Source organism: Anomaloglossus baeobatrachus, chromosome 2, assembly GCF_048569485.1.
Source record: "Anomaloglossus baeobatrachus isolate aAnoBae1 chromosome 2, aAnoBae1.hap1, whole genome shotgun sequence".
In the NCBI taxonomy this organism is placed as follows: Eukaryota; Metazoa; Chordata; class Amphibia; order Anura; family Aromobatidae; genus Anomaloglossus; species Anomaloglossus baeobatrachus.
This window is the reverse complement of record NC_134354.1, coordinates 221,276,576-221,301,792: the sequence shown is the minus strand read 5'-3', so window position 1 is coordinate 221,301,792 and position 25,217 is coordinate 221,276,576. Positions and strand designations below refer to the sequence as shown.

At 41.9% G+C, this 25,217-nt stretch overlaps 1 protein-coding gene across 2 annotated transcripts in view; it reads left to right on the top strand.

The window, feature by feature from the left end:
* Positions 1-25,217, top strand: part of LOC142289718 (omega-hydroxyceramide transacylase-like) — a 56,829-nt gene that overhangs the window by 17,985 nt on the left and 13,627 nt on the right. For both annotated transcript variants that reach the window (XM_075333643.1, XM_075333644.1), the window contains exons 2-4: positions 6,119-6,351; positions 16,056-16,121; positions 23,780-23,989. In XM_075333643.1, the coding sequence (XP_075189758.1) occupies positions 6,119-6,351; positions 16,056-16,121; positions 23,780-23,989 (509 nt within the window). The remainder of the gene's footprint in view (positions 1-6,118; positions 6,352-16,055; positions 16,122-23,779; positions 23,990-25,217) is intronic.

The following is a 25,217-nucleotide window of genomic DNA, read 5'->3' as shown; positions in this document are numbered from 1 at the left end:
GTGCTCCACTTGCAGAGGTCTGCATGCAGCCGCGAAGTGTCCTCGCCCGTCCGCTACGCTTCGGGCGAAACCAGCCAACCCATCGGAGCATAAGGACACCAGTAAGCGTCTTCGTGATGGGATCGTGGCTTGATCGGTACTTTAGTTTTCTCCATTCCCTTCAACTTTCGCCTCGAACCTTAAATCGGCCATAAAGTTCCACCACATTTAGATTCAAAAGCTGAAAGTTGATTTGCCAAAAGGCAAGTTCCAAGGCCCATTTGCTTCCTCCGCCTTTTTCAATCTGCGTGTATCTCCTTTGGGAGTTGTCCTCAAAGAGGAACTGGGCAAGTTCCGCCTGATTCAACACCTATCCTACCCCAAAAGCTTATCTGTAAACAACAGCATATCTGAGGCGGATGTCTCAGTCACTTATGTTTTGTTTGATAGGGCTGTCCTATTAGTTAGTCAGGCCACCCCGGGAGCATTGATGGCTTTCTGGCTTCTGCCGGTCCACCCGAATAATTGCCATCATTTTCTGGAATGGTTCATCGATGATTATTGATACAAGCCTTCCTATGGGCTGCTATATTAACTGCTAGTATTTAGAGCTTTTTAGCTCTTTTTTTTGGAATGGGTTATAAAATGTGAATCTTGCTCCCATTCCTTTATTCACTATTTGGATGATTTTCTTTTTGTTGGCCCACGTGATTCCACCAATTGCCAAGTTTTATTAGACATCTTTTGTCACCTCATGGCTCAATTCGGTGTTCTTTCCTTTTGTCGAATGACAAAACAGTTGGCCCCATTTCCACTCTATCCTTTTGGGCATTGAAATTGATTTCGTGTCCATGGTCTATCACCATCCACCTGACAAAGTTTCAAAATTGCTTTCCTTACTTAGGGTTTTGATTCTGTGCGTAGTGTATCAGAATCAGTCATATACAATGGTCATACGTGGTTTCAGGATACTAAAATGACTAATGAGGAGCTATCCTTTTTTCCGACACCTCGGGGTCCCTCGATTTTGGTGTCATCTTTGGTGAGCAGCGGTGGATATTGGCCAGATTCATGGCATGCTGAGGGTTGGGTTTCAAATTTAAACCTCCTCGAGCTTTTTCCTTTCTTGGCCACAGATGCAATTGGGGCCTTGTCCTCCAGAATAAGCGTATTTTGTTTTCGACTGACAACATGAGTGTCGTTTATGCCATTAACCACTTGTCTTCATCTTCTCCTCCGGTTATTAGATCATTAGTACTTGAGTGGCTAGGGTTTAACATCTGGTTTCACGCCTGCCATATTTCAGTAACCCATAATGTTGTTGCTGTTGCCCTTTCCCGTTTTGATTTCCAGAGGTTTCAAGAGCTTTGCCCTCATGCCCAGGCAGAGGGTTTGCCTTGCCCAACCAGTATGCGTGACCTGCTAGCCAACATCTGATCCCCTTGGTGAGAGCTACTGTGGCTCCAGCGACATGGCGGGCTTATGGTAAGGTGTGGGCGTAGTGGCTTTGCTTTGTTGGACATAGCCCGTTGCTGATTGAGATTCTGCTCATATGGCGGTTAATGTCCAATATTTGTTTCATTTGCATGACATGGATTTCTCCGCCTTTGTTGCTCAGGACCGTTTAACTGGGCTGGCATTTCATTTTAAGCTACGTGGCTAGTCAGATATAACAAAATTTTTCATTATCCACCAGGCTGTCCAGGGTGGGTGCAGGATGGTCCGGTGGCCTTCGTTACAATGATGTTACCCTTTGCAATGGTGGTTTGCATATTTTAATTCGCAAGTTAAAAATTGACCCCCTCCAGCACTGGCTCTTGGATTCCGTTGTCTTCTATGCCTGGTCCTGTATGTCCCATCACTGTGGTCAATGACTATATGTCAGTATGCCGCTCTGGTGAGTCCTTCTTGTCCCATGAGGCTGGTTCCCCGCTGATGAAGTTCCAGTTTCTGTTGCTGTTTTGTAAGTGCCTTTGGTCCATCAGCCTGTCCCCTTCTAAGTTTGGTATGCACTCTTTTAGGATAGGTGCTGCTACAGAGGCAGCACAAGCTGGTTTGTCCAACGCTGACATCCGGCACATTAGTAGATCACTTTCTACTTGTTTTGTGCCATATATCAGGCCCGATTTTGCTTTACTATATTTTGCTTTTACATAGGCGGTACTATGGCTGTTGGGCCACTCTTATATCTTAACATCTTATGGGCTAGTCAGAGAGCTGTTCATCGACCAGGTGGAAGAAATCTTGTCTCCTGTGATCCTGGTCCTTCATGCGGGGGGCAATGACCTGTGTTCCTGCCGGCTTGCAGAGCTACTTACCACCATGAGGTCTGATGTGGATAAATTTAACGTTTTTTCCCAGAGCTCATGCTGGTCTAGTTGGAGGTCATTACCCGGATCGCGTGGCAGGGGCCGCGGGAGGCTGCGGTGGTTGAGCGGTATCGATGCACGCTCAATGTACGCATGTCCCTTTTTGTGCACTTCAAGGCTGGGGTGGTTGTAAGGCATAGGCAGCTGGAGGGGGACAATTTGGGTCTTATGTTACCAAATGGTGTCCATTTAACGGATATAGGTCTGGATATTTTTTTATCGGGTCTCCAGGACAGGATTGAGCAGGCCCTGTTTTTCATGGGAGGGGGGGCAGAGTGAAGTCTAGCAACCTTGCTCCTTCATGGCAGTCAATATTGAGAAACGGTGGTAGATGATCGAAGGCTGATTGCTCCGGGAGTCCGGCCCAGCATTACGCCTTGTTTCAAATGTTTTCCAGTTAACTAATTGGGCCTTGATCACTTGTTATCCCAAGCCGTAACCAACCCCAGAGATATCTCTCTATCAAAGTTCAGTTTTGGTTTATGCTATTTGTGTCTCTTTATTCGGACATGTGATATTGTTGCGGTTTTGGGTCTTAGCAGTTTGTGCATACATCCTGAGTAGGAATTAATGGACCCATGGATGTTCGGGTACGCCAGGTTTGACCGAACTGTACTCAAAAGTTCAGTTCGGTACCCGAACGCTGAACCCCAAACAAGTCAATGGTGGCTCAAATTTTTGTACTGTAAAATGTTGGTAGTAAGGGGTAGGGGGCAGCAAAAGGAAGCAAAATAGAGGTAAAAACAGGACAATTGTCCTGCAAACAAATGTAGATGTGGAAATGACTAAAAATAACAGAACAAAATATAAATAAAATGACATAAAGTAAAAAATAATCTTCAATGAGGAGGTGGAGGTCCAACTGGAGAAGAGGTCAAGGAGGAAGTAGAGGTGGATGTGGCGGTGTAGGTGGAAGAGGCAAATTTTTTTTATTTGGGGAAGCCCCAAGACATTATGAATGGCACATAGAACTCACAAACGGCAGTGGAAAGTATATCAATCACTACATACTGTGGGACAGCCATCGCCATTCGTTTTTTAAAAGAGTCCATCTGCACCAGCCAGAGTGGCAGCATTTAAAAGGCCAGGAATTTTTAATTCTGTAATTCAGGACCAGGGCTTGTGGGTGAGAAGGTATTTTCTCTTTCTCTCCAGTGTTTGGGGGATGGACAGCTGAACGTTTCCATGGGACATTGTGGAGAAGCTAAATGACACTGCTGCTGGTGGTGGTGCTGTCATAATCTCTCTTTGTAGGGAGTAAGGTGGTCCTTTTGCTCAAGAGGGGGAGGAAGAGGCCAAACCGCAGCAGAAAAGGGAGCAGTAGGAGCCTCAGATCTTTCCCAGTTTTTCAAGTGTCTATGCTACTGCAACTCAAGTTTTGCATTCAGATGCCTCGTCATGCAGATGGTGCTCAGGTTAAGAACATTTACTGTATGCCTCACTGCAGGCTCAGGTGGCACAACATGCAAACTACCCGTGTCTTGTTTATCAGCACATTGGCTGAACAAATGCCATGCCAGGAAGCTCCTTTTAGCTGGCTTTGGTATGCTCAGTTCATCAAACGGTGGGCAATAGCAGCCGACATACTGGCTAGGGGCTGACCGCTGTGCTTTTGCGCCCTGCTTCATCTTTTGCTGTGAAGCTGAGGCAGTGTGACCACTATCTCTGTGAACTGCGCACATCACTCGGATTTGCTTCACTCCATGTGAGGTCTAGGACAGCTACAACACTACCATCAGCAGCACTATGGCCACGTCTACATCCCCAATTTGATGCTCTCCTCATTCTTTGTACTGCAAAAAGTACATAGTAGGGAAGAGAGAGAGTTCCCAGCAGATTATTGCACTGTTCAGATACTCTGCATCAGGCTCTACTAGGGCACTCTGCAATAGGCTCGATTGGGGTGCTGTGCACCAGGCCATATAGAGCACTCTGCACCAGGCTCTGTTACAGCACTCTGCACCAGGCTCTGTTAGGACACTCTGTACCAGGCTTTATTAGGGTACTGTGAACGAGGCTCTGCTAGGGAACTCTGCACCAGGCTCTATTTGGGCACCCTGCACCAAGCTGTGTTAGGGCACTCTGCATCAGGCTCAATTAGGTGAATGATACCAACAGACACGGACATAACCGTGTCATTTTTTCAATATGGAAAAAGCCATATACAGAAATGAAGATGAAAAAGAAAAGAAAATTCTGTACAACAGCTTGATTACTAAAGGTGCAAATAGTTTTATTAGATATTATAAAGGCATTACAGCAAATACAAAAAATACATAGAAATGTAAAAGTCGTGAAATAAACGGTAAACACCAGCAGATGGCGCCCTCATACCACATAGGCATGTAAGTCCGCTCTGAAATAAGCCGACACTAATGACAGCCCAGCTGACAGCTGCCCGTGAAAAGACAGAGGTGTTCCAGAGATAGAAATGTGCTGATAAACACACAATGTCCCACCGTGACCATATAGTAAGTTCAATAAGCCATGTAACCGTGTACAAACGATTTGTAAGGTCACAATACTAAGCAGACTAGCATACCTGAGTGTGGGATGGGGGATGAGCCCCGACCTATAGGTTTCGTATTGATCCTTCTTCCGGGGGCTACTGTTCACCAGGCTGTGTTAGGGCACCAGGCAACAGGTTCTATTAGGGTTCTGTGCACCAGGCTCTGTTATTCAACCCTGCAACCGGCTCTGTTAGGACACCCTGCACCAGGCAGTATTAGGGTACTGTGCACCAGGCTTTATTAAGGGAACTGTGCACCAGGATCTGTTAGGGCACCCTGCACCAGACTATATTAGGGCACTCTGCATCAGGCTTTATTAGGTACTGTGGACCATGCTCAATTAGGGTACTGTGCACCAGGCTTTATTAGGCCACTCTACATCAGGCTCTACTAGGGCACTCTGCACCAGGCTCTAATAGGGTGCTCTACTCTACTCTGTTAGGGCACTGTGTACTAGGCTCTATTACGAAACTGTGCACGAGACTCTGTCAGGGCACTGTAAACCAGGCTCTCTTAGGGCACTGTACACCAAGCTTTGTTAGTGAAGTCTGCACCAGACTCTGTTAGGACACTCTACACCAGGCTCTGTTAGGGCATTCTGCACCAGGCTCTGTTAGGGCACTCTGTACTAGGCTCCACTGGGCACTATGCACCAGGCTCTGTTAGGGTACTGTGCACCAGGCTGAGAATAGAATCATGGTGTCACCCGTAATTCGGCCTTTATAAAGGCTGGGTCACATGGTGCACTGGCCAATCATAGCCATGCCAATACCTGGCATGGCAATGACGGCTTTGGAAGTTCCCAGAGCTGAAAAGCTTGTTGATTGGCTGTGCTGCAGCCTTTGAACAAACTTTATTCAGCATCTGAACTCTGAATTTGGACATGGACTTCAATGAGAAGTTCGAGTTCGAGCACTGGACTCAAAGTGTTCTGTACGACCCCTGAATTTTACAGTTTTGGTTCATTCATCAATAATCCTGAGGAATATCCATTAACTAAATGAACTATGGGAAGAGTATGATCAGCTGTAGGGTTCTAGAGAGAGCAACAAGTAACGTTTGTATGAAACCAGAAAACCCTATAGAAACATGTATTAGTTTTAGAAGCTGATGTGCCTTCTTGAGGGGAAAAAACAAAAGCAAATGAGAAGGGATTAATCTTAGATAAATTTGTTTCCTTTCATTTCTTATATTTTTTGATTATTTTTCTAAAATGATACATTTATTTGTTGTGTGATTTGTTTTCTTTTATCCTTACAGATGAGTTACAGAACATAATCTTAGATGCAGCCATTGAAGCTCGGAAACCCATATTTGGCCCATTTTTTGGAACCTTTAATTTGGTAACAATATTACAGAAAGCTCTCCTGAATTTTTTGCCTGACAACGCACATCTGGTTGCAACAGGAAGACTCAACGTCGCTCTCACACGTCTGTCAGATGGAAAAAATATATTGGTTTCTGATTTCAAGTCCAAAGAGGAGGTCATACAGGTAGAAGATTGAATCTTGTCACTGATGTAAAATACATTCTCTTGCGCAATCTAGTTTTGTATGATATGACTCCACCAGATGAAGAATATTTGCTTGTTTGTTTACTTGTGTAGCTGTACATGCTATAGTTACAGCGGTTTGCACTCGTGTAGACAAAAGACAATATATCATGCTTGTTTCTAGAGTGCTTACGTATGATTCTACAGCACTTTACCGACATTGTCCTCACTGTAGAGAAACGAGAACTGGAGTAAATAATGTATAAAAAATCATCAAGAAATCTTTATTCATCATACAAAAGAGTTTTTAGTAACAAATAACAGCAAAGTGGTTATTGCAGCAAAAAATAAAGAGATAAAAACATGCTTGGAGAGGGACCGTATATCTGTGTAAATTACTTATAGAGTATATATTAGACATCTATTGCAACATTATAATGGCACCTAAACACAAAAATTTCAAAAGACAAATGACCAGGGTATTGTAAATTGTCCCCATGCACAAATAACAACACCAACGCTGAGTGACGATGCAAGTATACAGCAGCCTTTATTAATTACAATTACGAACATACTCAAAAATGTTAAACCGTCATAACCATAACCTTTTCCTTGAGGAGATCCTGATTGGCCTAAACCACTGAAAAAACAGCACCAGAAACCATCCCCAGTCGAACCACTCCAACTCGGGTCTGACCATTGTCACAGTGCTGTTCCTTCCAAATTTTTAACCTGTTCCCCAGGAACCGTCCCGGCCGGAACTTAACCATAACCAAGTATGAAGGGTCAGCATACCTCTGATGTTAGCCCTTACTCCATTAACCAAGGCTATCCCTGACCTCCTCACCTCAGCTGCCATGACATAAATGCAACCTACAATCAAAACCCTCACACATGAGTATAATTATATTAACATATATATATATATATATACTTTTTTTTGTTTATAAATTCTTTATTAACCACTTAATAAGGGGCGGGTGGGCAGGTGGTCCTGGATCCAAATGACAGGATGTCACAACAGCTATTCCTCCTCTTATAAAGGTGCTCCCTCACCCTAATTCCCCACCTCTTCCTACAAACTTCCTTCCAATCCCTTATCTGACTCCTCACCACGTGACTATTCAAATCCCCATTGCTCCCCCTATACTGACAAGCAGCGCACCAATTCCTTGCTAACCCCTTCCTGCCCAAACTCCATAATAACCCTATATGTGCCTGTGTAACGCCCCTGCAACTGGGTCGTTACAGGGTATTAAATGTTACCCCATTTTTTCCCAGGCAGGAGTGAAGTCCACACGCACACTCACATCACACTGGCAGGAAGGAGTTAATAGCTTTTGCAGAATGTAGTTTTGAGCTTATGACTCATCCTGTCTCCTTAATGAGCAGGTGGCTGCACACAGGCAGGTTTCCATGACAACTCAAGGGGAGGGGGGCCTGAATAGGAGTGAGTTTAGTGCAGAGCACACAGAAGTTTTAGGCAGAACATCAGAGGCTGCAGGAGAGTGCAGACTTACACAGGACAGCTCCTGTTGAGGAGATGCCAGGAGACCAGGGCTGATAACATCTAGAGGAAGGGAATGGAGTTGAGGACTGGGGATCCCTGGAGAAAGTTGTACCTGGTGGCGGTGTGGTACGCGACCGGGATGAGGGAGACAGAGAGGCGGCGAGTTCCCAAGATGCTCCATGCCACGGGGACGGCACTAAAGCACATGAACGGGAGAGACCCCCAGAACACCTCACCGGACCCCCCTTCCTCCTACCTGCCCGGGACCGACCAAAGGCTACAGACGGCGAGGACCAGCACCCAAGTGCGATGTGGAACGGACTTTAAATAAAGAACAACTGGAACCACACTCCATGACTGGTGTGAGTAATGCCGCCGCCCTGTCCCTGTGCCCCCAGTGTCCCTGAGGACTGTTGCCTTGGGTCTCATAAACCTCCCGGGGCTTCCCCGCTCCACCCGTGGTGAGCGATTCCATCCGGCTGCCTGTAACACCTGCCCCGGAGAGAGACTGCGCAGCGGCGACTGAACACCTGGCCGCAAACCACAGGTAGCGCTGCAAGCATCCCCCGTCCCCGTCCCGTACCGTTTCCTGGGGGAGAGCGATGTCAAGCTCCTCAGGAACCCCGCTACCCTCCTTCCATTCCCCTTGTAACACTGGCTGTTCATAACCATTATAGCAGGAGCCTAGCTGCCCATACATGAAGGTTTGCAGTCCAAATAGTGGCATTTTTCCCAGATATGGATGTTTTTAACCTAGATAGTGGCATTTAAGTTAGGTTCCCGGAATACAGAGATATACCTTGCCGTTTGGTTTCCGGGCTTCCATGCATTGGCCAATACATAAGCTAAATATCTCTCTTTTGCAGTAATGCAGTGCCATATTTTCCCTAGTACATTTTTGGCTTTTTCAGTGTGCAACTGTTTGCATTTATAGTTACTATGTTTTTTCAGTTAGCACCTGTTCACATTTGTTGGATGTGCGGGTCAGTTTTTTGATATTTCTAGTGAGCTTCACTGACTGACTCGGCTCACTACTACCCCTCTGTGTCTGCCTCCGCAACTTAGCAACCAGACTCTCTACCACACCCCTTGAGTAAAAATGTATGCCACGCCCCCTCCTGGATTCCCCAGGGGTCCCTTCAAAGGTCCATATGGGAGACCTGGTTACTATGCGCCTGTGTAACCACACCCTGGTCAGCCTTCTGGATTACCTGTATTGTTCTGCCCCCAGCATGGGTGCAGTACTCAGTGGTGCCTGACCAGGTCAGGGGCGCCACACACACACGACCACTCAATAGAATATGTAAACCAAAGAACAAGGAGTTAAGGGTCAAGTAAAACATACAATTTAATTTGTACAGTCATAAAAAATCTAAAATGGACTGAAACACTGTAACAAACAAAACATACAGATACGGTGCATAGAATTGTATGGTGGGTACAGGCACCCAGGTAATATACCCTAAAGAGACATACTAATAATACATAAAAAATCTGTATCCCTAGTACAAATTAGTTTCCTTTAAGTGGAAGTAAATACATAAACTTATTGAGGGAATTCAGAAATACATACCAAAGTGCTGAGTGCTTTAAAATATAAGTAATTCGTCTCAAGGTAGATCCTAAGGTGCCCACAAAATTCTCAAAGTATAGACCTCAGATCTCGACGTACATTTTGCGTTCGGTCATTTGCTCAATCCTCTTTTTGTGTGTTTTCATAGTTGAATATGGAATTATTCATTACTTGCAGACCTTTTACACATTACCATGGAAAAATAGCATTATGTTTTAAATGTCAAACCCAAGGACAGTCATGGAAACTAATATTATTTAAATATAATGGGGCCATTTGGTTGCAATTAAGGTGTGCAGCATTTGTTGGATACACCACTAGGAGCTAAACAAACCCCATTATAAAGGGATACGTATGATGGTTTTTATATCCATCATGAAACAAATACAGTTTGCAACAAAACTGATGAAGGCACTTGTGTCATGTTCCTGTATGGATAATGGCACTGCTGACGTATTCATGTATTTATGGTAGTTCTGGTCTAGTATTTCTGTACTGATGGTGGCTGGGGTGACACCTTCATATAGTGTTTGTTGTTCTGGTGTTATATTCATATACTGTTTATGGCTCCGATGATGTATTCACATAGTGATGATGGATCTGGGACTGTTTTCATCACCAGAACCATCAGCAATACATGAATACGAAACCAAAACCATTAGTTTTACCTTATAGTGTACTGGAAAACGTAAAAAAAATTCAAAGCGTGGTGAAATTGCAAAATAAATACAATTGCACGATTGTGTCTTGAGTATTTTATTCACCACGTTCACTATAAAGTAATACTGATGTGTTGGTATGATGCCTCAGGTCGGTATGAGTTCGTAGAGACCAAACGTATACTTTTATCTAAGGAGTTAAAATTATTTTAAAAGTTTGTCCAAAAAAAGTAGCGCTTTTGGCACCATTTTCTGAGACCCGTAACATTCTCATTTATCTGTATCTGGGGCTCAGTGATGGCTTATTTTTTGCGTCTTGAGCTGACATTTTTAATTATACCATTTTTGTGTGGATGCTGTTTTGATTGCTTGTTATTGCATTTTAAATATAAATTGCGGTGACCAAAAACCGTAATTTTGGTAATTGGAATTTTTTCTCGCAATGCTGTGTAGCAATCAGATTAACTGATTTTATGTTTTGATAGATCGGGGATTTGTGAATGTGGTGATATCAAATATGTACATATACTGTATTTTATTCTTTAACTATTCTATTTTTAGTGGGGTAAATGGGGGGTGATTTGAACTTTTAATTTTTTATTTTTTTTTCATATTTTTAAAAACTTTTTTGTTGTTCCATTTTTTATTTACTTTACTCGTACCCCTAGGAGACTTTATGGATCAGCAGTCTGATTGCTTGTGCATTTCTATTGATCAGAGCTGCACAGCTCTAATCAGCAAAAATGCACTGTTCCTTTCATAGCCGCCGCTCTGCCGGCTCTTACAGGAAGTACGTCATGGTCGCGTCAGGAGTCATCACATGACCCCGATCTACCATAACAACTATCAGCTCCTCGTGATCACGTCACAGGGCCTCGGGTAACGGGGTGATGCTCGCTGCGGCCATTTAAATTCTTCTGTCACATTTTGACATCATGGTCTAAGTGGCAAGCAAGCGCAGGAGGATTGCGGATCCAGGGATCACCACCAACTCACCAAAGCAGCCGGTGGTGATTACTGCGACACGACCAATGACGTACCAGTATGTCATCTGTCATGAAGGGGTTAAAGGGGTTTTATAAATATGACCAAAGGTCGGGAATATAATATATGCATAAAAACTCAGAAATATTCCCAAATATCAATTTTTCTTACAAAATACTATAAAAGTGCAAAAAACACACACAAATGCCACACTGGCAAATTAGTGCATACCCCAGGATAAAATATCCGTATCCTCAAAATTTTGTCCTCAATTACAGGATGACCATTACAAGTCCATATATATGATATATTCCCAAAATTCCTCCCATCTGCCCCTGGATACCAGAAGCAAGACGGTAAGAATAAATACCAAAGGACTTAATGGGACAAAAAAATAATCACATACAAACAACGGCTATATGTGTAAAATTACACAGTATACAGTGCCTTCAAGTAGTATTCAACCCCCTGCAGATTTAGCAGGTTTGATAAGATGCAAATAAGTTAGAGCCTGCAAACTTCAAACAAGAGCAGGATTTATTAACAGATGCATAAATCTTACAAACCAACAAGTTATGTTGCTCAGTTAAATTTTAATACATTTTCAAGATAAAAGTGTGGGTCAATTATTATTCAACCCCTAGGTTTAATATTTTGTGGAATAACCCTTGTTTGCAATTACAGCTAATAATCGTCTTTTATAGGACCTGATCAGGCCGGCATAGGTCTCTGGAGTTATCTTGGCCCACTCCTCCATGCAGATCTTCTCCAAGTTATCTAGGTTCTTTGGGTGTCTCATGTGGACTTTAATCTTGAGCTCCTTCCACAAGTTTTCAATTGGGTTAAGGTCAGGAGACTGACTAGGCCACTGCAACACCTTGATTTTTTCCCTCTTGAACCAGGCCTTGGTTTTCTTGGCTGTGTGCTTTGGGTCATTGTCTTGTTGGAAGATGAAATGACGACCCATCTTAAGATCCTTGATAGAGGAGCGGAGGTTCTTGGCCAAAATCTCCAGGTAGGCCGTGCTATCCATCTTCCCATGGATGCGGACCAGATGGCCAGGCCCCTTGGCTGAGAAACAGCCCTACAGCATGATGCTGCCACCACCATGCTTGACTGTAGGGATGGTATTCTTGGGGTCATATGCAGTGCCATCCAGTCTCCAAACGTCACGTGTGTGGTTGGCACCAAAGATCTCGATCTTGGTCTCATCAGACCAGAGAACCTTGAACCAGTCTGTCTCAGAGTCCTCCAAGTGATCATGAGCAAACTGTTGACGAGCCTTGACATGATGCTTTGAAAGTAAAGGTACCTTACGGGCTCGTCTGGAGCGGAGACCATTGCGGTGGAGTACGTTACTTATGGTATTGACTGAAACCAATGTCCCCACTGCCATGAGATCTTCCCGGAGCTCCTTCCTTGTTGTCCTTGGGTTAGCCTTGACTCTTCGGACAAGCCTGGCCTCGGCACGGGTGGAAACTTTCAAAGGCTGTCCAGGCCGTGGAAGGCTAACAGTAGTTCCATAAGCCTTCCACTTCCGGATGATGCTCCCAACAGTGGAGACAGGTAGGCCCAACTCCTTGGAAAGGGTTTTGTACCCCTTGCCAGCCTTGTGACCCTCCACGATCTTGTCTCCGATGGCCTTGGAATGCTCCTTTATCTTTCCCATGTTGTCCAAGTATGAGTGCTGTTCATAAGTTTGGGGAGGGTCTTAATTAGTCAGAAAAGGCTGGAAAAAGACATCATTAATCCAAACATGTGAAGCTCATTGTTCTTTGTGCCTGAAATACTTCTTAATACTTTAGGGGAACCAAACAGAATTCTTGTGGTTTGAGGGGTTGAATAATAAATGACCCTCTGAATAAACTTTTCACAATTTAAAAAAAAAATAAAAAAAGAAATAACATTCTTTTTTGCTGCAGTGCATTTCACACTTCCAGGCTGATCTACAGTCCAAATGTCACAATGCCAAGTTAATTCCGAATGTGTAAACCTGCTAAATCTGCAGGGGGTTGAATACTACTTGTAGGCACTGTAAATATGGCGTTAGATCTTCCAAGCTATACTTAGCTTATAATAAGCCAAAGAGTGCTTTTAATGAAGATATTTCACATAAGCAAAAATAGCCAGGACAAAAATTGTCGTACTGCTGGTGAAAAGTGTATTATATAGTCAGTCCTCTGTGCAATATGGCCGCTGTGAAGTATGGATGATTTGCCTTATGGTTCGTCTCGACACATTTCCCCGTAAGTACGGTTCATCATGAGGCTAAAGAAACAAATATAATCTACCAGAGACCATATATATATATATATATATATATATATATATATATATATATATATATATATATATATATATGAAAGAGGTAAGAGTCCCGGTGCACCACCTACTCCGCGTGTTACTACACGTTCAGCTACTTGAGCCCTACTGAGCCATGGAGGGGATCATGGTGCAGACTTGCGGTGAAGACCAAGATAAATCCAAAGGAGAAAGAAAGTCGCACTCCGGATGATCACCATATCACTCCGTCTTTATTGCAGGGGAAACATGAAGGTACAAGCGGTGGGGAGCGTGAGACAAGCCATACAACGCCGGACGACGGCGTGCCGTTTCGCTAGAACTTAGCTTCCACGGGTCCAGAGGAAGCTAAGTAATAAACCAGCAATAAGCAATAAAGACGGAGTGATATGTTGATCATCTGGAGTGCGACTTTCTTTCTCCTTTGGATATATATATATATATATACTGTATATATACACAGACAATATAGACATACATATACAGTGTGATACAAGATACAACAAACACAGATAGTTCCCAATACTTGCCCATATTGCAAAGAGGATGAGTGCTTTGAGGATTTCCGTAGTCTGCAGTCACATATTTACATAGCCATGTATCACGTACTCATATAAGGTATGAATTGTTACATGTGTACAGAATCATAAGTAATAACAGCACATGAATACATAACCAGAACCACCAACAGTACTGAAATACATCATTAAAACCGCCATCAATACAAGAAATCATCAACAGAACCACCAGAAGTACAGAAATACATCACCAGAACCACCAGCGGTACAAAATTACTTCAGTAGAATGCTTATCAGTGCAGAAGCACAGTATCACTTCACTAGGGATTATTTCCTTACAGTCATTGCTGCTGCATGCTAAAACCAAAAGTCCCTTGTCAGGGCTACCTCTATTCTATTTCCTAATAATACTGCTGTTTGCTGCATTTAGTGTAGGGAGAGCTTCTGCAGGAGGGATAGGTTTGGATTACAGGCAAATAGGCAGGGATTTTAACCTTACAGTCTTTGCTTCTGCACCCTAAAACAGAGAGTATTTTTTTTAAGTCTACAGCTATTCTATTCCCTATTAATACCGCTGTTTTATGCATTTAGTGTAAGGAGAGCTGCTGTAGGAGGGATACTTTTGGATTACAGGCATACAGGCATGGATTACTGCCTTACAGTCCTTGCTGCTGCAACCTAAAATCAAAAGTTCTTGGTTAGGGCTATATCTATTATATTCAATTTTAATACTGTAAATTTATAGGCATACATCATGTACCTAATTTAATATGTGCAAGGCATACGGTAAGCGATGAGGAAGTTGATGTGTTCGTGATGGTTTAAGCAGAGACCTAGGCCGTGGGCCAGTTCAAACTGCACATTCTGCGGGAGCACAAAAAACATGTTCATCCACGAGACCTATCTTCCACAAGTCCCTATCCACGAGTCCTTCCTTCTGAATTTTTGCCTGTGCACATAATGCATCAGTTTTACTAATCAAGGAGTCTGAATCCCTAATAATTGGAAAAATTGTATTCTGAGGCCCTCCTCTACGTATATTGCAGCATGTATTTGAGTCCCTCCTTCTAACTCTTGGCAGTCCTTGCACATAGTGCATAGGTTTTACTGGTCTAGTAGTTCCATTCCTTAATAATGGAAAAAAATTGTATTCTGAGGCCCTCCTCTACATGTCTTCCAGTTTGTATCAGAGTCCCTCTTCCTTCTAACTTTTGGCAGCCCTTGCACATAGTACATGGGCTTTACTAGTCTAGGAGTCACACTCCTTAATAATGGAAAAAAATATTCTGAGTCCCTCCTCTACATGTCTTTCAGCGTGTATTTGAGTCCCTCCTTCTAACTTGTGGCAGCTCTTGCACATAGTGGATATGCTTTACTAGTTAAGGAGTTCTTAATAATAATCTTCTGCTTAATAATTGGAAAAATTATATTCTGAGGCCTTCCTCTACATATCTTCCAGGGTATATTGGAGTCGCTCTTCCTTCTAATTTTTGGCACCCTTTGCAGATAGTGCATAGGCTTTACTAGTCTAAGTATCCGACTCCTTAATAATGGGAAAAAAAAGTGTATTCTGAGGCCCTCCTTTATGTGTCTTTCAGGGTGTATTGAAGTCTCTCCTAATTTTGGCACCCCAGGCACATAGTGTAAAGGCTCAACTAGTCAAGGAATCCCACTCCTAAATAATGGGAAAAAATTGTATTCTATTCTGAGGCCCTCCTCTACGTGTCTTGCAGCGTGTATTTGAGTCCCTCCTTCTAACTTATGACAGCCCTTGCACATAGTTCATAGGCTTTACTAGTCCTTCCACTCCTTAATAATGGAAAAAAATTTATTCTGAGACCCTCCTGTACGTGTTTTTCAGGTTTTTTCGGAGTCTCTCTTCCTTCTAATTTTTGGCAGCCCTGGCACATGGTGCCAGTGGCTTTACTAGTTAAGGATTTCCACTTCTTAATAATGAAAAAAAAATTGTACTGTATTCTGATGCACTCCTCTATTTGTCTTCCAGGGTGTATCGGAGTCTCTCTTCCTTGTAAGTTTTGGTAGCACATGCACAAAGTGCATTAGTGTATAGGCTGTACTAATCTAGAAGGCCTACTTCTTAATAATGGGAAAAAGTCAAACATATAGTATGATGTTCAGTCAAATCTTTTGTTTTCACAGGCTCTTATTTGCAGTTGTTTTGTTCCTATTTATTGTGGGTTTGTGCCACCAACATTCCAGGGAGTGGTAAGTGAAGCTGTCTTTTTAATCTAAAACATATGGTAACATATATATCTGTTATTATATTTAATATGCTGACTACATATTCTATTATTGATTCATCAAGTGGTTTTAGAAATTTGTTTTAAAATGAAGTTGTATTAGGGAATTGGATTAAACTCAATGAATAATTATTCAGTCTTAAGTGAGATAATGTAAGAATAATTCCCATAATTTATGAGAAGTGGTATTTGTATAATGCTGTCGGCACCGGTGAGGTAGCCGCACAATGTCTGACTGCCCTACAGGGTAATTCAGGGCTGTTCCTGTCTCTACTGAGTAATTCTGACGATAACACTACTTTTAGGAATTGCTCACTATTTAATTACTTTTATGCTCCATGACAGCACCCTCTGTTGTTGATTGACAATGCATCAGGTTCATAACTATGTTTTTCGCATACCGTGCAAGACAGATGTGTTGGTTGTGTCTGTTTGCAGTTCACAGCTATGGAGAATAGGAGTATTATAACCTGATAGGAAGAAATCAATTATGTCCAACCATGTACAACTCATTTAATAAACAACTCATACCTTCTCATGCAAACCTAACTATCATAAAGGGGATGTGCCATCAGAAAAGGACCTGTTGTTTAAATCTATAAATTATACTAAGAATATATAAATAAATCTAATTAAATATATTATATTATTTATATATATATATATATATATATATATATATATATTATAATATTTTTTAGGTAATATAGGTTAATTTTACGTGATCTGATTGTAAAAGAGTAATAAAGGTTGATTTCAAACAATGAAAAACAACCTGAAAAAATGTGTTGAAGTAAGGGGTCCTGAATCAATTACCAACCTAGCAAACAAAACCCTAAAAGGATATCATTATTAAATATACATTAAAAACAGCACTCCAAAAATAAAATATAATGTAATAAAGACCAAAGATAGGAGTCTCAAGGAGGTATGTAGATGCTCTGGTAAGGCAGTGCAAGCCTTATTGTCCCTAGTGGCTTCCTAGACTGACCCTGCCTATCTGCTGAGGTTGGCATCTTAATGGAGACAATGTGGTGTCCCCGCTCAGCGAAGAGTAACCCTAAGTAACCTTACTAAATGTTATCTCTGATCAAAAACAGAGCACCAATGTGCATCTTAAAAAAACAGCCTTTACTTACAATCAGTCATGGTATCTTCTGTAGAACGAGAGTGTAGAAACCACCAGTGTGGCTGAATTACAACAATTCTGCAAAGATGAGTGGGCCAAAATTCCTCAAGAGCATTGTAAAAGCCCATGCTTTATTGCAGTTGTTGCTGCAAAGGGTGGCCCAACCAGTTATTAGGTTTAGGGAGCAATCACTTTTTCATGTAGGGCCCTGTAGGTTTGGATTTCTTTTTCTATTAGACCTTTATTTATAAATTGCATTTTGTGTTTACTTGTGTTATCTTTGTCTAATATTTAAATTTGTTTGGTGATCTGAAACATTTAAGTGTGACAAACATGCAAAATAAACCAAGAAGGGGGCAAACACCTTTTCATACCACTGTACATAATACGAGGGGCTACTGATAAGTCTTTGGATTTACCCAGAAAGAAACGAGATAGGATGCTGAAACTTTATATCTATTCCACATACTCTCCACTTATGTCAATACACTTCTTACATCGGTATTCCAAGTTCTGTAAGCCTAGCAAAAAGAAGGATTTTGGTTGAGCCTCAAACCAGGCATCCGTAGCAGCCATGGCATCATAAATGGTGTGCAATTTGGTACCCTTGAGGTGTTTCTCCAGGTTTGGAAACAGTTGATAATCAGAGGGAGCTAGTTCTGGTGAATAAGGTGGATGGTCAACCAGCTGGAAGCCCAGCTCTGCAGGTTTTGCCATGGTAACTTGTGCAGTGTGAGTGGAGGCGTTGTCTTGCAGGAACCAGATTCCTTTGGACAGATTGCCGCACCTTTTGGCTTTCAGAGCTGCCTTCAGTTGGTCAAAAGGTTCAATGTTATACCTTGCATTGATGGTGGAACCCTTTTGAAGGTAGTCCACTAGCAGCACACCCTCCTTATCCCAGAACACAGACGCCATCACCTTAGTGGCTGATTTTTGTACCCTGAACTCCTTTGAACGAGGAGAACCACTGTGCCTCCACTCTTTTCACTGCTCCTTGTTTTCAGGGTCATACAAATAAATCCAGGTCTCATTCATAGTGACCAGTCGATTCAAGAAGTTCTTATCAGTCCAGAAACGCTGACAAATGGATCGGGAAGTTTTCACTCACATGCTTTTCTGATCTGTTGTCAAACATTTGGGGACCCACTTTGCAGATAGCTTCCTCATGTCCAAATGTTCATGGATAATGACACAAACACGTTCACAGGAAATCCCCATGATGTCTGATATTGCTTTAGCTGAAATTCATTGATTCTCCAGTATCAGGTTGTGCACAGCATCAACGATCTCCAGAACCACAGCCACTCTCGGTCGTCCAGGACGTTCTGCTTCATTGGTGCTGAAGTGGACCGTTTTAAATTTGGTAACTGTGGAATATGAAGGGCGTTGATCAGCCAATGTCTGCAACATATCGCCATGAATATTCTTTGGGGACTTTCCTTGCAGAAACAAGAATTTTATCACTCCTCTGCTCTCAGTTGCTGTGAATATCGCATTAAGCCTGCTTTACACGTTGCAATTTCGCATACAATATCGTATGCGATTTGCAACGCCCCCATCGTATGTGTGGCACGTTCAATTTGTTGAACGTGCCACACAAACGATTAACCCCCGTCACACGTACTTATCTTCCATACGACCTCGATGTGGGTGGCGAACGTCCACTTCCTGGAGTGGGAGGGACGTTCGGCGTCACATCGACGTCACACGGCAGCCGGCCAATACAAGCAGAGGGGCGGAGCTGACCGGTATGTAAACATCCCGCCCACCTCCTTCCTTCTGCATTGTGGGCCGGGAGCCGCAGGACGTAGGTAAGATCTGTTCATCGTTCCCGGGGTGTCACACACTGCAATGTGTGCTACCACGGGTACGATAAACAATCTGACGTGCAATTCTAGAGAAAGGTACGATGTGTATGCGATGAACGTTTTAATGTTCAATCGCAATCGCACGTACCTGTCACACACTGCAATGTAACTTACGATGCTGGATGCGTGTCACTTACGACGTGACCTCGCCGACACATTGTAAGATACATTGCAGCATGTAAAGCAGGCTTTAGACTCCACCATTTTGTTTTCCTGCGTGCGTAGAACACTGTTGCCATAAGCAACAAACACAAAATTTTGAAAACATATATTAGACACATAAGGCTTTCATGTGATGTAACATTCATTACTATAGAAACAAAAAAAGATCACAAAGCCAATGACTTATCAGCAGCCCCTCGAAAATAAGCTGCTCACATTAATATATGAAAACTGAAACACCTGCACAACTCCTTGAGACTCCTATTCTTGGTCTTAATTATATTATATCTACTTTTTCCAATGCTGTTTTTAATGTACATTTGATAATGATTTCAAGTATTGGAAATCTATCAAACTAGGGTCCATATAGCACAACTAAGCTGTGAGTTAAAAAGCAACACACAATATGTTAGCAGACACAGCACTTGCCATAAATATGTAATATTACCTGATATAACCCTATTACTTCTCCATTTCATAATTTTTTTTATTCTTATTTTGTTTATTCCGTGCTCATGTGAGCCTGACATATATCTTTTTGCACCTTGTATGTAAATCCAGCTTTGTTAGTCAAAGGGTTCCTCATGAAGACACCAACATAAGAGTTGGGAATCACAACCCTTTAAAGGGAATCTGTCAGCAAGTTTTTGCTACTTCATCTGAGAGCAGCATATTGTAAGCAAAGAGATTCTGAAATATGTATAACTTAGATTGCTGTGTGCAGCCATTGTGACTTTATCTCAGAATTGAGTTTAGCAGAGCTGGGAAGTGACCCTGCCCACACCAGACTCTCAATAGAGATTGTGCATTGACTGGGAGGTGTCAATCACAGCCGGGGGTATATAGGACTGCTCTGTATGAGCCATGGAGTCACACCAATGTTAATCACAGAGCAATAAACCCTTTAGATTAGATAAATAATAGCTCACACACAGATAAGAGAAGCACAGTTGTATTCTCTTTTTAACACTTTCAGCATGCTGTCCTCAGCCTACATTGCAAACTCCTCCTGACAGATTTCCTTTAACTAGACTACATTTACATACTTTTTGCAGAAAAGAAAGAGGGATTCAAATAGAAAAGTACAGAAACAAAAATAAAATAACAAAAATATAAAAAAAAACCACAACCAATTAAAACATAGAAAAAATGCTAGTTACAGAGAAGCCGTATTTGGATCAGGTAAAAAAAATACATATTTTGGTAACTGACAGGTTCTCACTAAAGGCAAAGTGTTGTCAGAAAATTACCTATTCTTTAAGGCTATGTGCGCACTTACCGGATTTTGCCGCGGATTTTTCGCGGATTTGCTGCATGTTTCGCTGCAGAAAATGTTCATAACATCTCTGCAGTGAATCACCAGCAAATCCTATGGAGAAAAAAAATCCTGTGCGCACTGGGCGGAATTTGACAGCTGCATGTTTTGCTGCGGGAATCCCGCAGCAAAAACAAGTGCATGTCACTTCTTTTCCGCACATTGCTGCGGGATTTCACTCCATTGACTCCAATGTAATCGTGAAATCCCGAAGGGAATAACGCAGGCAGCAAATTCTGTGCGGTTCACTGCGTTTTCCTGCGTTATTCCCTGCGGTATTTTGCGGTTTACCTCCGGTAATGTACATCACTTGCTTGCGGTTTTGCAGGGAAGTGATGTCATTACAGGAAGAGGAAGCCGTGCAGAGACTAAACACACACATCACAGACACACACACATCACAGACATAGAACACATAGACACAGACACATAGAACACACATAGAAAGAAAACGGAAATATAGAAAAAAAAGAACGTGGGCTCCGCTGCATATTTACCTTCCAGCCGAGGTAAGCACACAGCGGCGGCCCGGTATTCTCAGGCTGGGGAGGGAGAGGGGCAGGGGTAATGTCCCCCGCCTCACTCCTCCTCCGGCAGCCGAGAATATCAGCCGCAGCTGCCCCGGCACTGTCGCATCCATTATGCGGCAGCACCGGGAATGTCCTCGGCTCTTCCTGCCGCCGTGTAGCAGTGGCGGTCAGGGTAATATAACAAGGGGTTAATGGTGATGGGGGATCACCGCCATTAACCCCAGGCTTGATCATGGCAGCGTCTATGTGACAGCTGACATGATGCACTGCTGACATCCAGCCGCGACTGTCACAGACACAGGCTGAATGCAGCAGACAGCAGAGGTAATTACCGGTCATTTCCCACGGCCGGTAATGTGAACTCACTGCCGACCGTGGGAAATGCAGCGATCTGTCATCTATCTATCCCTCTATCTATCCCTCTATCTATTCTTCTGTCTCTTTATCTATCTATCTATCTATCTATCTATCTATCTACTATCTCAGAATTAAATGACTTTTTTTTTTCTTTTTTTTTTTCAATGTGCTTTATTGCATTGAATGCAATAAAGCACATCCCAACCCGCACGCGGCAAAACCGCGGCAATACCGCGAATAATACCGCGGTAAAACCGCAGCAAACTGCGGCAAACCGCATGCGGTTTTCGGGTGCGGTTTCCCGCGGTTTTTTACCGCGGGTGCGGTAATCTTTGAGAGCATGCGGAATTTTCTCAAGGAAATTTCATTTCCCAGTGCGCACAGAGCCTTAATCAGGGTTTTCTGTTACTGGCATTTTTTTAAACATTTTTGGCATTTTTTTTCCCATATCGCGATCTTTATTAAGAAACAAAATTGGTAATCTTGCAAATTACTCCCACGCCATGAGACTATTTTAGACTCATACTTCTTATCCTTTCAGGAAGGAAGCTTTTACACTAGTTTCCTTGTCACGGGCAGGATTAAAATGACCGATAACACCAGTGTATATAGCTGATAACACAGGTAACCCCATCACAACAGCTGCTCCTGCTCCCTCTCCCTACACATTGACCATTGCACGTGCTCATTAGATGCTTCTATACAAAAGAAAAGTATTCAGTACAAATGAAGTCCTAAACTTTTGGGGGAAAGTGGAATCCCCTATGGCACCAAGCTTCGAGGATGGTGCATCCTCAGAATATATGACACAAAATAGTATTAAATTTAAAAAAAAACAAACAAACAGTTAATTATTATCACAACACACATACATATAATCTGAGTATATACCATCCTCAGGTTTGTGTACTGAGATATAAAAGGAAAGATCAGAGTATGTTTGTTGCTACTAATGTACATGTGAATTTTCTAAAACAGAAAGTATATGTGGAATAGCTCCAATACCCAGTGTAAAAATTTGCAGGATTTCTATTCTTTATTTTTAATATAGATTGTAATATGTGAAAAAAAGTCCAAAACCTTAATAAAAATTCTTGATTTTAAACAATAGGTCATTGTTCTTATGACAAATTCCCTTTAAGTGGGGAAGCCACCAATAATAATTACTAGTAGAAGATAACCTCGGCACACTAAAACTCTCAAAATGAGTCAAGAAGTCACAATGAATGGTGATAAAAAACACTCTTTATTGGTCCATAATTTGAAAAAGTACTTTTTAAGGCATATATGTTTCTGTCCAAAAAAAAAACTAATTGACGTTTCGGCCTGAGCCTTTGTCAGATTGGACTTATCAAGAACACATATAGTCTTGATAGGTACATCAAACAAGAGGACCGGACAACGTAAAGCACTTATATTGTTGTGCGTATCACTGTTGCTTAGAAACCGTTACAGGGTAACATGAATCAAGAGGCACCTATCAGGTGCTACAGCTACTCAGCATAGGAGTGCTGGGAAAGACACAGTAGGAGCGTCTAATATGGATCAAGCTATAATGAAAAAAATGTGATAGACAGGTGAACATCAGACGTTTAGGTAAATCTCTACTGATAGATAAGGTGTATACAACACCCATATGTACCTGTATGTCAGCCTTGTTAGTATAGCACTGTCACAGGAGCTGTATAGTATTCCTGGGACGTTTCCCACAGATAATGCCTTATGGTAAGTTTGTTATGAGATAGAGGTACCTCTAAGTTGAAGGCCAAGTATTATTGCTGCCGGTAGCACCGGGAAGGTTTTTTTTATCAGGCCAAGGTCCTCGCCGCTGGTGGACATGTGTTCAGTACTAGCGCGCTCCTGTGTGCACTGTGTGTCCAATCTGACGAAGGCTCAGGCCAAAACGTCAATTAGCTATTTTTTTGGACAGAAACATATATGCCTTAAAAAGTACTTTTTCAAATTATGGACCAATAAAGAGTGTTTTTTGTCACCATTTAATGTGACTTCTTGACTCATTTTGGGAGTTTTAGTGTGCCGAGGTTATCCTCTACTATTATCTATTATTTACCTCTGAGCACCTATATACCAGTGTAGCAGAGCTTCCTCTACAGGACCAATAATAATTTAAACCTTTGCCACATATGAACACACCAATGATAATGTCACATGAGAGGAGGCGTCTGTTACAATATTAGTAATGAGGCACAATGGTTCATACATGGTAAATAATTTTTCAATCCCTACTTTTCCTTATTATAGAGATATATTGATGGTGGACTCACAAACTTCCAACCATTGTTCGGCTTAAAGTCTATGATAACTGTATCCCCCTTCACTGGAGAGATTGACATTTGTCCCAGAGATTGCCCTGTCAGCCATCTATGCTTTCAGGTTTTTAATACCAGCTTCCAGCTCTCGGTCCAAAATGTGTGTAGAGTGTACTATTCTTTATTTCCACCAACAACCCATGTAAGTATTTTTTTTTATCATTGTTATATCTATACGTAGCACTGAAAATTTTAGACCAATGTTGTCCTTCATCATTAGATAACCTGAGACTTTACAGATAGTGTAGAATTATATTCCTAATATGATCTTCTATAGCTCTGGTTCCTAAAGATGATCGAATCTTTTGAAATTTGCATTTTCCAGGTTTGTTGAATGTTTACCAAAATTCTATCCTCAACAAATTCTCTATAATTTACAGATTCTTCAGTTGCCCTGAAAACGTATATAACACACTGAGGTCTCCTAAAACTGCATATAGCCACTTTCAATCTCTTTAATTCAAACACAGCTTTCGCAGTGTCAAAGTGACCTCAATGTAGAAATGGATGGTAATAGCCAATAGCACATTTAATGACACAGTGAATGAATGCGCTTTTCATGTTTTGTTTTGCTTTTTTTTAATACAAAAAAATTCCAAAAATTATCCCTCATTGTCATTTGTGATAAGGCAGACTGTTCTGTGCAGAATACCGACTCAAACTGATGATCTTGCTATTAAACAAATTGTTTAAAAGAACTGAAGTCCTCAGTGGTTGATATCTTTTAATGGCTAACTGAAAAAGATGGTAGTAATAGAAAGCTTTCCAGACTACTCAGGTCTCTTCATCAGGCTCAGTATAACACAACCACTGAGGACTCTCAGTTCTTTGAAACAATTTTTTTATATCTACTGGCTAGCATGGTACAAAGATATATTTTACCTGTATCGATCTGGCTATTAGAGATAACATCATCCTGCTATGGCTGAGATGAGTGATGTACCGTGTATTCACATATTTATATATTCCATAGCAACCTCTATTCCTACCTGCAAAGGAAGCCATTGTGGTCAGTGTTTGGTAGTACTACCACCGGACAGCTGGTGCCAATGGTGCATCTCCTACTATCGGCTCCCACATTCTTAGCCACGATGTGATTTATTTTTCTTTTACACTTCCCTGTCCATTGTTATTGTCACTTGTAAAGTGCCATGGAATAAACAGCGCTATAATAATAAATAATAATAATTTGTTCTGATACCATACATTTTGCAATGCTAAAAATCAATTTTGAAAGCAAAATGTGGCAGTAGACTGCAGTATAGTTGTGGCATCTATGGTTGTCGAATATAACTACTAAAAATGGCAAAATAAAAAATACCAAGTATATGACCAAAAGCCAGCACCTACAAGTGGTCAGTGTGTTAGTA